This window comes from Halictus rubicundus, chromosome 13 (assembly GCF_050948215.1).
Source record: "Halictus rubicundus isolate RS-2024b chromosome 13, iyHalRubi1_principal, whole genome shotgun sequence".
Taxonomy (NCBI): Eukaryota; Metazoa; Arthropoda; class Insecta; order Hymenoptera; family Halictidae; genus Halictus; species Halictus rubicundus.
In genome coordinates, this window is record NC_135161.1 from 1,110,484 (window position 1) to 1,124,577 (window position 14,094).

Below are 14,094 nucleotides of genomic sequence, written 5' to 3' on the forward strand. Positions count from 1 at the left end.
TTCATGATGCAAAGGAAATATTAAGTCCTGGATGCCCAAGGACAATGGAAATGAAGAGAGGTCCAGGGAGGCCGAAACCAATAAAGACAGGATTAAGGGGAAGACCAAGAAAGAAGTACAATCTGGTTCCAAAAAATGAAGTAGCGGAGATGGCATCCATGGCAGAGATACAGGTGTATAAGGCAATTTCAGGTTCGGATGCAGACGAGTGGTATGCAGCCATCGGTCAAGAAGTCAAATCAATGATAAAGAAGGACGTATTTGACATTGTGGACCGTCCAAGAGAAGGAAACGTGATAGATAGTAAGGTAGTATTAACCGACAAATTAAATAGCGATGGTACAATAGGTAGGCGAAAAGCACGTATAGTCGCCCGTGGATTTAGCCAGCGACCGGGCTTCGATTATAATGAAACATTTTCTCCCGTAGCCCGATTGGGATCAATCCGTTTACTTGTTGCTTTAGCTACACGTTTCAGCATGCAAATTCATCAGTTGGACGTAACAACAGCGTACTTAAACAGTGAATTGGATGTACCGATATATATGGAGATTCCGGAAAGATTTAAGGAGACATTGGAAAGAATCGTATCGAGGAAAGAATCTGCTGAAATAACAAGTAGAGCAAGTAAAATGTTAAGTCATTTAAGAACCGGAGATAAGGTATGCTCTTTAAAGAAAGCTATTTACGGTTTGAAGCAGGCGGGCCGTCAATGGAACATAATGATAAATAATAAAATCATTGAATTGGGTATGAAACGTTCAACGGCGGATCCGTGTATATATTATAAAAGGGAAAAGAAAAGTCTATTATTAATAGCTCTGTATGTAGATGATATTTTAGTTATGTCCAGTAATATTAAGGCTATTATTGATGTTAAAGAAAAATTATCGTCCAGTATGGAGTTAAGGGATTTAGGTTTAGTAGAGTATTGTTTAGGTATAAACTTTACCAAAGATGGAGATAATTACATTCTTAGCCAAAGTAAATATATCGAAAGACTGATAGCAAAGTACAACATGAATGATGCGAAACCGACATGTATTCCGTTAGATCCTGGTTTGAAATTAAGTAAATGTAATGTATCGAGAGAATGCGAAACATTGCCTTATAGAGAATTGTTAGGATGTCTAATGTACTTAGCAGTGACGACTAGGCCGGATATAGCATTTGCAATAAGTTACTTGAGTCAATTTAATAATAGTTACAGTCGAGTCCATTGGAACGCAGCAAGAGGAGTGTTACGCTACCTCAAGGGAACCGCCCAATATCGGTTAGTTTTTAAGAGCGATACGGAACATATAAAAGGATATGTAGATGCGGATTGGGGCAATTGTGTGAATGATAGGCATTCCTATACTGGGTTTGTTTTTGTACTATGTGCAGCACCGATTGCTTGGGAATCGCGCAAACAAAGAACAGTAGCATTATCCTCGACTGAGGCGGAGTATATGGGATTGGCGGACGCCACCAAGGAAGGCATTTATTTAAAGAATTTCCTGTCGGAAATTGGGTTAAAGGAAATGGAACAAATAACTATACATAATGACAACTTAGGTGCAAAAAGGTTAGCCGAGAATCCCATGTATCACCGAAGAACGAAGCATATTGATTTAAGACATCACTTTGTTCGCGAGGCCATTCAAAACGGCGATATTGTTATTGAGTATTTGAAGTCGGAGGATATGACAGCCGACATACTGACTAAAGCGTTGCCGAAAGCGAAACATGATAGATGTGTGAGAGGGTTGGGAATTGAAACCTAACCTTAGTTTATTGCGTTACATTTTTTTTATTTCAAAGGGGAAGTGTTGGATATTGAAATAAACAGTAGGGATGTAGAAATCCTATAGGTTGGCAACGCGCGAGCCGAACTGGGGATTCGCGTGCGAGCGTGCGTGCGACGTATGCGCCCTCACTCTCTGTGGGACCTTGTAACGACTAACACGTGCGAGTTCTGTAAGCATTTTATTTAATACGACCGGATTTGAAATCAGCGTGATAAAATTTACGGGAAATGATGCATAGCATGTCAAGAAGCAATTCTAACCGTGCATGGTATTGGATAAATCATAATTTTGTTTAAATACTCCAAGTTTAACACAGATTTTTAAAGTTAAAAACCGTTCGTACCATAATTTCTTTATTTTTACCGTATTCTGCCATATTTTATCTTTAATTTAAAAAAAGAATCATCGCTCTATCTCATTTCTATCAAAAGTTCTTTGATTTTAACACACGTTTGTCCCACTGTGCGCCGTTGCGCGATACTCATATCGCGTATAGCAACTTCAAAAAATTGTTTTTGCGAATATCTCGTAAACTACAAGAGGCCGTCTATTATGTACAGTGAATCCGCGTTATATGTCAGCAGCCCGGGTCTTGTAGTGGTCGGGGCATTACTCTTTGATGCAGTGCAGAACGTAGGAAAGGACAGCGAAACTCGAAAACTTCTTTATTTTTCATTATTTTTTTATGCGACTTTCACCAACATATTCGTGACATTTTTTTATTAAAATGATACCAAATATGATATAATTCCAATGACATTTATTTGTGTAATGAACGATGGAAATTACTCCCCATTACAATTATATTAATGGGATATTAGTATAAATATAATCCGAATTGTGTTGTGTTTGGTATCATTTTAATCAGAAAAATTCAACAAATATATTGGTGAAAGTCTCGTAAAAAATAATTCATAATAAAAAAGTTTAAGTTCTGATTTAAAGGTCGGGGCTCTCGCCTGTCTTTCATCTTTCCCAAACGCATCGACACTCCGGGTCTCTTTCTTTCCCATACATTGTCCTTCTATGGGTCCCAAAATTTCATCGTTGATTACACATGTAAACGTCATCGGAATATATCATATTTGGTATCATTTTCACGAGAAAAATGCCACGAATATGTTGGTGAAAGCCCCATAAAAAAATAATGAAAAACAAAGAAGTTTTGTTATCTTGGTATTATGTTTACACTCCTCGGTGAACTAGGCCATTTGAGCTTCGCTGTTCGGCACGGAACAAAGAATGACTCCTGGAGAATAAACGACATCAAGAACCGTGTTGCTGACATATATCGCGAATTCACTGTATTCTATACATACGGTAAAAGAAATGAATCCAAGATCCATCAGAGGGTATGTTTTCGTTAATGAAATAGGGTGCGTGTAACTTTTGTTGCGCAAAGTATTGTGTTACCTTTCACCACGGATAGTAAACGCGACTCGTATAAACAGATTAAATGTGAATATTGCTGATCTATAGCTACATTGGATTGCAGTAACTTCATATCAGCCTGTTGTGCGTTACTCTTCCCTAAATAATTCACAATTTTATAGTGTATCTATAATTGTGTTAAAAAGCAACGTAGCTGAAAAGGGCCTAGCCGATTAAGATGGCCAAAACTGCCCTTAGAGGTTATAGATGTATAGATATATATCTATATACAAAAAACCAATAATGAATGTTAGCCGACGTGACGGGCACGTCGTTCATTTGTTTCTGCGTCAGATGCCTATAGAGATGTCCTAGGCGTTTTTGAACAGAAGCATCTCGGCGCAACGCGTTTGTTTTTTTATAACGATTCACTCTCAGTTCGAATCCGGCAGCACACGGGAGAACACGGATAAAATAAAGTATTTGCATTTTATTCACGAGTATACCTACTTCCTAAAACCAACAGGTTATGGGCCCAAGCACATAGTTAAGGTGTACGTGTTAGTGTAGAGTGACGTTAAAATACAGTATAACATTTTTTTCGGTAAAAAAAATGACATTAAAAAAAAAATAATATAAAAGGAAAAAGTGAAAGTGCAAGTATTAACTGTAAGTGTTAAAACTCAGTGCGAAAATGAGTGAAGAGGCGAAAAAGGCAAAACGTAACATTAAGCCGTTTAACGGTGAAAAATATAGTATCTGGAAATATCGAATTCGTTCATTAATAGCAGAAGAAGACGCATTAAAAGTCTTAGACGAGGTAGCTCCCACCGATCCAAAGGCATTAAGTAATTGGAAAAGATGCGAAAGGATTGCCAAAGGAATTATCATTGAATACTTGTCTGATTCAATGCTCAGTTTTTCAACAGAAGCTGATACGGCAAAACAAGTCATACATAAACTGGATTCGATTTATAACCGAAAAAGCCTGGCGATTCAATTGGCGATTGAGAAGAAACTTCTAACATTCAAATTTAAGGAAACTACACCGCTGTCAAAACACCTGATCTGCTTTGACGAAATGGTAGTTGAATTAGAAGCAGCAGGGGCAACATTAAGTGAAATGAGCAAAATCGCAAGACTTTTATTTACATTACCGAATTCATACGATGCACTTGTAACCGCGATTCAGACTCATGCGGACGAAGACCTGACACTCGGGTTTGTGAAAATAAAATTACTTGATTATGAAGTGAAATTGCAAAATGAACAAAGTGAAACGAGTGCGAAAGTTCTGCAAACAGAGACAATTATAAATAGTGAGAAGAAGAATAAGAAAAGTAGAGGATTTAAATTAAATTTTAAAAAGAAGCAAAACTACGGCTTCAAAAATAAAAAAATTAATAAAAACAATAAAATGCAGTGCGATCATTGTGGGAGACGCAATCACGAAAAGAAGGATTGCTATTTCTTCAAAAGAAATCAAGCTGCAACGGAACATCATCAACGATCACTGCATACAGTTCAAATGCAGAATGAGGGTGAACGATTTGCATTTATGACTGCAGATCAAGCTGATGACGAACAGATTAATGATCCAAAAAAAAATAAGTTTTATAATCGATTCGGGAGCAACGGATCATGTGGTCAAAGACATCGAGGTGTTTAAGACACTGTCTACATTGGACAAGCTAATAAAAATATCTGTTGCAAAGAAGGGAGAAGCTATCAGCGCAACAAAGATCGGGACCATCGATGTGACAACAAATCTTGGTGCAACGGGTGTCCTAGAGAATGTGCTGTATGCACCAGAAGCGACGACCAACCTTTTGTCGGTGCGCCGAATCCAGCAGAGAGGGATGACAATCATTTTTGGTGAATCTGGAGGCGTCATGGTAAAAAAGGGTGGTAAGACTATCCTAACCGGTAAGTCAATAAATAATTTAATATGCGTAAATTTCACGATAAATAAAAATATGTGTAACAAAGCATATGCAAATAACATCGTAACTTTAAACGCATATAAATTGTGGCATGAACGTCTAGGTCACATCGAACAATCTAAGTTCATCAAAATGAAGCAGCATAATTTATTTGAAGACAAAAATTTAATTGAGTCAATAAGTCCTACAAAAGATTTGTGTGAAGCTTGTGTATTAGGAAAACAAGCACGACTGCCTTTCTCAAAGGAAAGGGACAGGAGTCATATTACGAGACCTTTGTTCGTCATACACTCTGATGTATGCGGTCCAATTAAGCCTCCGACTATTGACAATAAAAATTATTTTGTTACATTTATCGATGAGTTTACCGACTATACGACAGTTTATCTCATTACATATAAGTCTGACGTATTTAAAATGTTTCAAGACTTTGTCGCTAAAAGTGAAACCCACTTTAATTTAAAAATCGCAAATTTAAATTGTGATAATGAGAATGAGTATTTGTCAAATGAATTCAAAGCATTTTGTGTACAAAAGGGTATCCAATATAATTTAACAATTCCATACACGCCACAGCAAAATTCCATAGCGGAGCGAATGAATAGAACACTGTTAGAAAAAGCTCGCGCTATGATTCACGGAGCTGAACTCAAAAAGGAATTTTGGGGTGAAGCTATTCTAACGGCTAATTATCTAATTAATATAACCCCAAGTAAAGCCATTATAGAAAACAAAACTCCTTTTGAACTTTGGCACAATAGAAAACCAAAATTAAATCGTTTGAAAGTTTTCGGTAGCACCGTGTCTATTCACGACAAAAATAGACAAAGTAAATTCGATAAAAAGTCTATTAAAGGGATTTTAGTTGGCTATGGAAAGAATGGATACAAAGTATTAAACGTGGAAACAAATCAATTTATTATAGCACGTGATGTGGTTGTTGACGAGATTAATTTTAAAAACTCGAGACCAACTTCTGTACACAGAAATAATGACTTTGAAGACAATAACCTTCAAACAGAACGTTCTAAAACTGATGAAATAAAAATCAGTGAGAATCAAGAAAGCGAAGCAAACGATTCTAGTAAAAAGATCGAAGCTCGTAATGATTCTCATGAAGGTGAGTTGCGACGAAGTACAAGAATAAAGAATAAACCTCAAATAAATTATAATGAGGAATATGATTATCATATTTGTGCACTTTTCACTATTTGTGCAATTCACTTTTTCTCTTAAAACACATTTCTTAGGTCAAACACTTACTTGTTTCAATGTAATAATGTTTAAAATGACTTAATGTATACCTGCGGTAAAACCAACAAGTGTAACTTTCCTCCTAATAGCAGAAACGGCGAAAAAATGAGGTTTTTCTTGTTTTTACAAAAAGTGCCCACAACAAAAAATCTAAAAAAAATTGACGACACTGCCTGTTATGGTACTTTATCGGGGCACTAAACATATTTTTGAGAAATGTACATTTTTCCGATTTTTCCGATTTTTTTGAGGTTTTTCATTTTTTACAGCCACAGTTGCAAGAAAAAATCTGAAAAAATTCTCAAAAATCTGTCTTAGGATCCAAAATATACCACATTTTTTCAGAATTTTAGGAAGCATCAGAGTGTGGAAAATACGCGGAAAAGGGCGAAATCTAATTTACCCTATAACTACCCTCACGGGCAAGATAGGGGGTTGAAATTTTGCTCAGAGGGAGTTTTCTGGGTCAGCTTTCGAATGGTTCATTAATCATTGAAAAACCTCTAAGGACAGTTTTGACCATCTTAATCGGCTAGGCCCTTGGAAAAAGCATCTGAAAGCAGAGACTTGATGCTTTTAAATGATTTTTCAGCCATATCGATACAACAATTTTTGCCGGAGTTATGATCACCTGCAATTGACCCAATTTCTCGGGTTCTTAGAGGTGACCCTTTAATTTTTTTAAGGAGTGTATATATATATATATATATATATATATATATATATATATATATATAAGATTTGTCATTTAAGACTGATAAGTAATATAGTTGCAGAAGCAAAGAATAGGTTAATAGTAATAGGTTAAGTTAAGTGTAAAATAATGTAATGTAAAAGGCAAGGATTATAATAAACAACAATAAAAAAGTACCTTATCGTCACTTCTGTCGAAAAGATCGAGACAATAGACCGTTACTTCACGCTTAGATCCTCCATAGCTGCGAGTCCGATCTTTGTATCCTTCAATTTTAGCCACGAGGACATTCCACTGAGCTACCCAAGTAAGCTCGGCGAACTTGTCACACGCCTCAATGCTCCACTCACCCTGCCTGAATGAAAACAAAGTACAGCAAAATGATTATCCGTTTCTTCAAACAAATCAAGCTTTGCACTACAGTAACTATTCAGAATGATAGAAATAAAGAATGATTGTCCAACTTGAACCTCAGTTGGATAGTCCGATTTCAACTTCGCTTGGACCGACATGATAACTTGTTACGTACTGTAGAGGTGCCAACCTAGCGGCCCACGCATAAACGCCAGATGAGGAGAGATAGTACGAAATGAGAGGAAAGAGTTACCCTCTCTCTGCCTGTACCGTGATAGAGAGTCCGATTAGTCACGTGAAACTGTGACGCATGCACGTCAGAGACGGAACGCGTCACGTGACCGAGCCATGTCAGAACAAGTCTTGATCTGGCGACTATGGGCCCACGGGCCGCACCAAGCCCGTGCCGCCACATCCTTCGGTGCGACATAAGGGGAGAGGTCCCCACCACACCGCATTCTTCGAACGGAGCCGCAGTGGGCGTTCAAAGAGTGCCATGTGGAGGGGACCCCTCCCCTTACGTCGTAGTGAATGAAGTAGCCGGCCATGGGCCACTGCAAGCTTGTCACCTCTGACGTACAGGGTAAGGGTCGGGTTATACTAGTCAATAATACTAGTAAATTACTTGTAAATTATTTGGTATATGAAAAAATGGTTGAAACGAAAGTTGTATGGTGTCAAATGTATTAGCTGGATCAAATATAAAACGGAATTATTTTTTTTTAATTTAGTGAAGCATTATAAAAATATAAATCTTGAAATTCATTTTCTATGCAATCTCCCGACTTGGAAACACATTTTTTCCAACAGATAGATAGTTTTCTTATCGTAAAACGAAGGCGGTTGTGACACGAGCCATTTGCGCAAGAACGCTTCGAAAGCAGCATCGTCGTCAAATCTCCGTCCTCCAAGTGCTTCTTTGAGTGGCCCAAACAAATGATAATCGTAGGGCGATGAATCCGGACTGTAGGGAGAGTGTTCCAGTATAATCCTTAACATTTTCTTGTGTTAGTGTAACTGTATGGAGCCGGGCGTTGTCATAAAGCACGATAACGTCTCGAATTGGAAATTTGCGTCTTTTCTGACAATATGCGAGTGTTAGTAATAATTGTTTGAGCACGGCCGTAGCTTATTCCGACATCAGAAGCAATTTCAGCAACTGTTATTCGGCGGTCACCCTTGAGAAGGCGGCTAACAGTGCGAATTGTCTCCCTTGTCACGCTGGATCTCGGGCGACATTAGTGGTTTTCATTTTCAACACTATCTCGTCCTTCTAAAAATTTTTTATCTCACGCGTACAGCTGAGCCTTTTTAAGGGTGTTGTATTGTACATATGTGCCTTAAGCAATCTCAAAATTTCGGACGGTTTTACGCCTTCTTTCGTGAGAAATTTGATAATAATCCGTTGCGCAACGGACGCGGGTGTCGCTTGTTGTAACATCGCGCTACTGACTGAAGGCGCGGAAGAATGCGGTACCTACGTGGGGAATCACGACACGTAAAAAAATAATTCCTGTTAATATTTGTTCGACCCAAGTAACATACAATGTAACAGTGTTTTTCTGTTTTGCTTTCTTATCGAATTTAGATGATGTATATTTATTAAAGTGTTGTCAAGATCTTCACTTACATTTGGAAGGAGATTTCGACGGAACTCAAATGTTTGAAGAAATTAAGATGTTCCGGTCAATAACGCAAACCAATTATTCAGCAATTACATTGTAAAGAACAATCTCTCGGAAGCATATCCAAAATTAATCGCATTACAAATTATGTTAACGACGCCAGTAACCGTGGTTTCAGCAGAACGTAGTTTCTCGCAGTTGAAACTAATAAAAAATTATCTTCGATCATCGATAAGCCTAGAGAGATTTTCATCTCTGACTATTCTGTCAATAGAAAGTGAAGTAGCAAATTCAATCGATTTTGATGATGTTATCAAAGATTTGGCGTCGAAAAAAGCGAGAAAAATTATTTCATATCATTATTGGATTGTATTATTGTTTAATATTCTTCTTATAAAAAATATATAATATGTAACAGCATTTGTAAATAAATAATTCCTCGTTGTAAAATTTAAGTGTAGGATTTGAATGTGTATTCAGGCCCCGCAAAATTTTTCAACCCGGCCCCGCAAAAGATCACGCCGCCCCTGCCTAGAAGTCTCACAGATTCCCTGTTCATAGCACAGGAAGAAGATCCACTCGGATCAGACCACTTTCCACTACTCATCAAACTCGAAACTTTTAGACACTATTACACAAAGGTAAACAACAGCTTGTCCTCCACAAGAACTGACTGGGAAAAATATAGTAACCTCATGGACACCCACATTGAGTCAGCTCTTCGCCAAGGAGAAACTTCAGGTCTCGAGAATTACATCTGGTTTACAGAATGTATGAGAGACTCTATCCTCGAAAGCACCCCTTGCAGGAAGTATATCCACAACCACCTTCATAGGAATCCCGTCCCATGGTGGGACCCAGAATGTGACAAAGCGGTAAGACTGACAAAGGCTCTCTTTAAAAAATGGAAACACCAGTCCTCCTCACTGAATTGGGTGAACTACAAAAGACAAGTAGCCATCACCAAGAAGCTCCTTCAAAAGAAAAAAGAGAAAACTTCAGAGACTTCGCTGCCAGCCTGTCACACAGGACCTCAATATCTCACCTATGGAACCACATAAAGATTCTCAAAAACAAATGGACACTTACGAGAAGCACAGAAGTTGTAGATACAGATTTCATCAACCTTCAAAAACAGGTGGCAATAAATAAAATATCCCCGCCGTGGGTCCTACAATCAATCTGGTAGTCTCTCCTAATCAATTATTGGACTCTCAGTTCAACTTCGTGGAAGTCAACTGTGCAATAGAACGAGCCAACCCTAAATCATTTCCCGGTCTGAACGGATTTTAGACTATAATACGATTAAACACCTCTCCACCAAATGTAGACTATACCTGCTAAATATTTACAAAGAAATCTTTCAACCAAAAAGGATACCAGAAGAATGGAACAGGAGCCAGATCCAGCTTATTAAAAAGTCAGATAACAAAAGTTTCCGACCCATCTCCCTGACATCATGCATGTGCAAAATCATGGAAAGAATGATCAACAATAGACTACAGTGGTGGTGCAAAACTACCAACCGGATACCCCAATCCCAATCTGGATTCAGGAAAGGACGATCCTCCATGCGGGCCATACGGGGTTACCGCACCATCTCCGCCGAGGCGGCGGGACTCCTCGCCGTGATTCCACCCTTCCCTGTGGTGGCGGCGGAGCGGGCGAGGTTATACCACATCGCCCACTCCTTCCGCCGCCCGCCGGGGGTGGAACTCACGCGCGAGGAGGAGTTGGAGCTCGAGAGCCAGAATCGTCAGGCCCGGACGGAAGCATTTTCGGAGTGGAGGGCGCTATTGACGCCCTCCACACGTCCGACTGTCCAGGCCCTCCTGCCCATATTTTATATATGGTGCAGGAGGCGGGGAAGGTTGACCTTCCGCCTCACGCAGGTACTCTCCGTGCATGGGTGCTTCGGAGAGTACCTGCACGGGATGGGGCGGGAGCAGACTGCGCAGTGCTACCACTGCGGCGAAGATGTGGACACGGCGCGGCATACCCTGGAGGAGTGCCCAGCTTGGGCCGGGCCGCACCGTGTCCTGAGAGGTGCAGTGGGCGGGTGGGATCTCGGGCTGTCGACCGTGGTCGACCTCATGGTCGGCAGCGTGGGGTCGTGGAAGGCGGTGGCCTCCTGCGAAGAAGTGATGAAGCAGAAGGAGGCCGCCGAGCGGGCCCGGGAGAGGGACCCGGGTCCCGCGAGGAGTGTGTGGGCGCGGGGACGACCCCCGCGCCGACGTGTGCCCCCCACGAGGGGGGCGGCGAGGGTGGGGAGGGTGCGGGGATCTCCACCACGTCAACGTGTGCCCCCGGTGGTGGGGGGCGGAGTGTTGTTGGCGCGGGGAGTCCCCCCGCGCTCTGTTGTGCCCCCACCATTGGGGGCGGTGAATGTGAGGGGCCCGGGGTGTGAGCTGACCCGGACCCCCGGGGGGGAGCATAGCTCCACCCGTGATAGGCCGACACCCCCCAGGTTAGTTTCCCGGTGTGGGGGGGGGGGTGTCGGTCCGTCCCTCCCCGATTGGGGAGGGGGATCCGTGGGGGGTATTGGGTGAGGAAGAGTCGGGGCGCGCCGGATCGCGCCTCCGACGGCCCTTCCTTCCGGTGGCGGCGTCTTCTTGCCTCGGCCGGGGATAGTTCCTTCGGGACACCGGCCCTGAGCGGGGCACGAAGACTCCGGGAGCTGTGGGTGGACCGAGCTGGGACTCGGGAAACTCCATCCGAAGGCTCCAGGGATGGGGACACCGGGCGGGTCCCTTCGCCCGGTGTCTTATAGCGTAGGCAATGGGGGAGGCTAACCCCCTCCCCCGGGGTGTGATGATAGCTGGGAGGTGTCCTGTTGAGTACTCGCGTGATCCAGGCACCTCCCATTTAGCTTAGGTGGGCGTGGGTTTTTTAGTGGGTAGCTCCTTGGGGATCTTTCGCCAAGGGGTAGTCCCACATAACCCCGACTCCCCCCAGGGAGTCGGGGTATGCGTAACGTCATTTTCCCCACGGAAAAAAAGGACGATCCTCCATCGACAACATCTTCAACCTCTCTGGTCACATTAGGACAGGATTTGCTCTCAAGCAAGTTACAGCGGCAGCATTCCTAGATACCTGTGCGGCATACGACAACGTTCAATGGAATATTCTCTTGAAAAAACTGTGTGAAATAGGAGTACCTATAAATACCCTGAGCTTTATAGCCAATTGGTCTTACTGCCGGTTTGCTAGCTCTCCAAGCTTCCAAGGAGTGAGGACAATATACAAAGGCCTGCCTCAAGGCGGGGTATTAAGCCCTCTGCTGTATAACCTCTACGTGACCGATATATTCAAAGGAGTCCCTGAGGAGGTCCATGTATCCCAGTATGCTGACGACATCGCCCTTTACTCTCGAAGCTATGTAAAAAGTCTATAACTGATGTAAAAAGATCTATCGAGCAAAAACTTATCTAGCATCGTGTGATCTCAACATAGGTCGCATATTACAAAGACCCCCAGCACCCAACACCGTATTCACTGAGTATGTAGGAAATCACTACAACAACCACCTAGGCATAGTTACGGATGGGTCCAAAGTGGAAGGTGGGATGTCGACAGGAGCAGCAGTTGTCTGCCCGGAGAAACAGACATATCTCCCTATTAGCATCAATCCGTCAGCTTCTGTTTTCACAACAGAGTGCGCAGCAATTTCAGAGGCCATAGACACCTTTTACTATAGCGAAAGGCCATTAGCAATTTGCTCAGACTCTCTCAGTGCATTAATAAGTCTTCAAAGCCCCACTGTGAGCACTAAAACAAACTATCACATCGTAGACATTAAACACAAAACTATTGAACTGGTCTCTACACACCACAACGATAAATATATAACATTTATCTAGATTCCCTCTCATTGTGGGATACAAGGGAATGAATTAGCTGACAAACTTGCTAAAGAGGCCACCAATAAGCTACACTTACCCCTACACAAGATCCCCTACACAGATTTCATAGAAATACATAAGGAAGAAATGTGGAAAGAATTCTTGTCTCAACTCAGTACCATATTCAATAGCAAAGGCACTTTTTACTGGCAGAAATTCTACAATCCACAAAAAACACCCTGGTACAGCGGATACGACATGCCTAGAGATTTTATAGTCAGATTTGGCAGGATGAGAACCAACCACGTGAACACCCGAGAATCACTCGCGAGGTTAAAGATGGTACCAGATTCTACATGCGAGTGCTCTCACCCGGTACAGGATATAGATCATCTCATATGACAATGCCCCCTGCGCTCTGAAGGGAGACGGAAAATAATTCAAAGGTTAATTACCACCGGCAACACCATTCCCGGAGCGATCGATACTTCCTAAAAAACGTCAACATAAAAGCCCTAAATATAATCAGAGACTTCTGTATGATTAACAAAATTAATGTATAATAGAGAGGATGTGTTAATCAGCACCACTGGGTTAGAGTGTTTATAGTTGTAACTTTATTATCGTGTATGTTAGTGAGTAAGAGTATGTTTATACAGATGCGGATGTATGTATGTGATTTCGTACGCATACGGGTATATGCAAGTATCCATAGGGACTAAGTTATAGGCTTTATCTGGTTAGACATAGAAATAGACATAACCTGAAATGCTATGACTAAATGCGGAATAGTAGATGTAAGAGGAATAGTATTAGACGATAAGCTACCCGACTATAATGTGATATTAAGGTAATATCGGTACCTGAATATGGCAATAAGGCACAATACCTGTTAAATACTATCAGAAATATGTTTCACTCTATGTATGTCCGCTGGTATGCCAGTTCCGGCCTAAAGCGTAATTAAATAAAAAAAAAAAAATTCTACAGAGTCGGTAATTCAAAACCGTAGACAGAACAATGCATTGAATGCAATGTCTGTACATGTATTTGTACATAATCTAAAGAGGTTAATATTCAGCCGAGTACCGATGGTGAAACCCAATGACATTTCCATTTATTTTAAAGACTTTTACTCACTGCAAAACGTGACGTAAATTGTATAAGTAATAAAAATGTGTTTGTTTAATCAATCGTTTAAGTAATAAAAATGTGTTTGTT

General features: G+C 41.2%; 1 protein-coding gene and 1 long non-coding RNA gene across 4 annotated transcripts in view; both read right to left on the bottom strand.

The window, feature by feature from the left end:
• Positions 1 to 14,094, bottom strand: part of Papi (tudor and KH domain containing protein papi) — a 126,270-nt gene that overhangs the window by 71,267 nt on the left and 40,909 nt on the right. For all 3 annotated transcript variants that reach the window (XM_076799134.1, XM_076799135.1, XM_076799136.1), the window contains exon 6: positions 7,230 to 7,407. In XM_076799134.1, coding sequence (XP_076655249.1) covers positions 7,230 to 7,407 — 178 coding nt within the window. The remainder of the gene's footprint in view (positions 1 to 7,229; positions 7,408 to 14,094) is intronic.
• Positions 12,501 to 12,987, bottom strand: LOC143360388 (uncharacterized). The gene is made up of 2 exons (XR_013083260.1): positions 12,862 to 12,987; positions 12,501 to 12,799 (listed from the first exon to the last, which is right to left on the bottom strand). It is a non-coding gene; the product is annotated as an uncharacterized LOC143360388 (long non-coding RNA).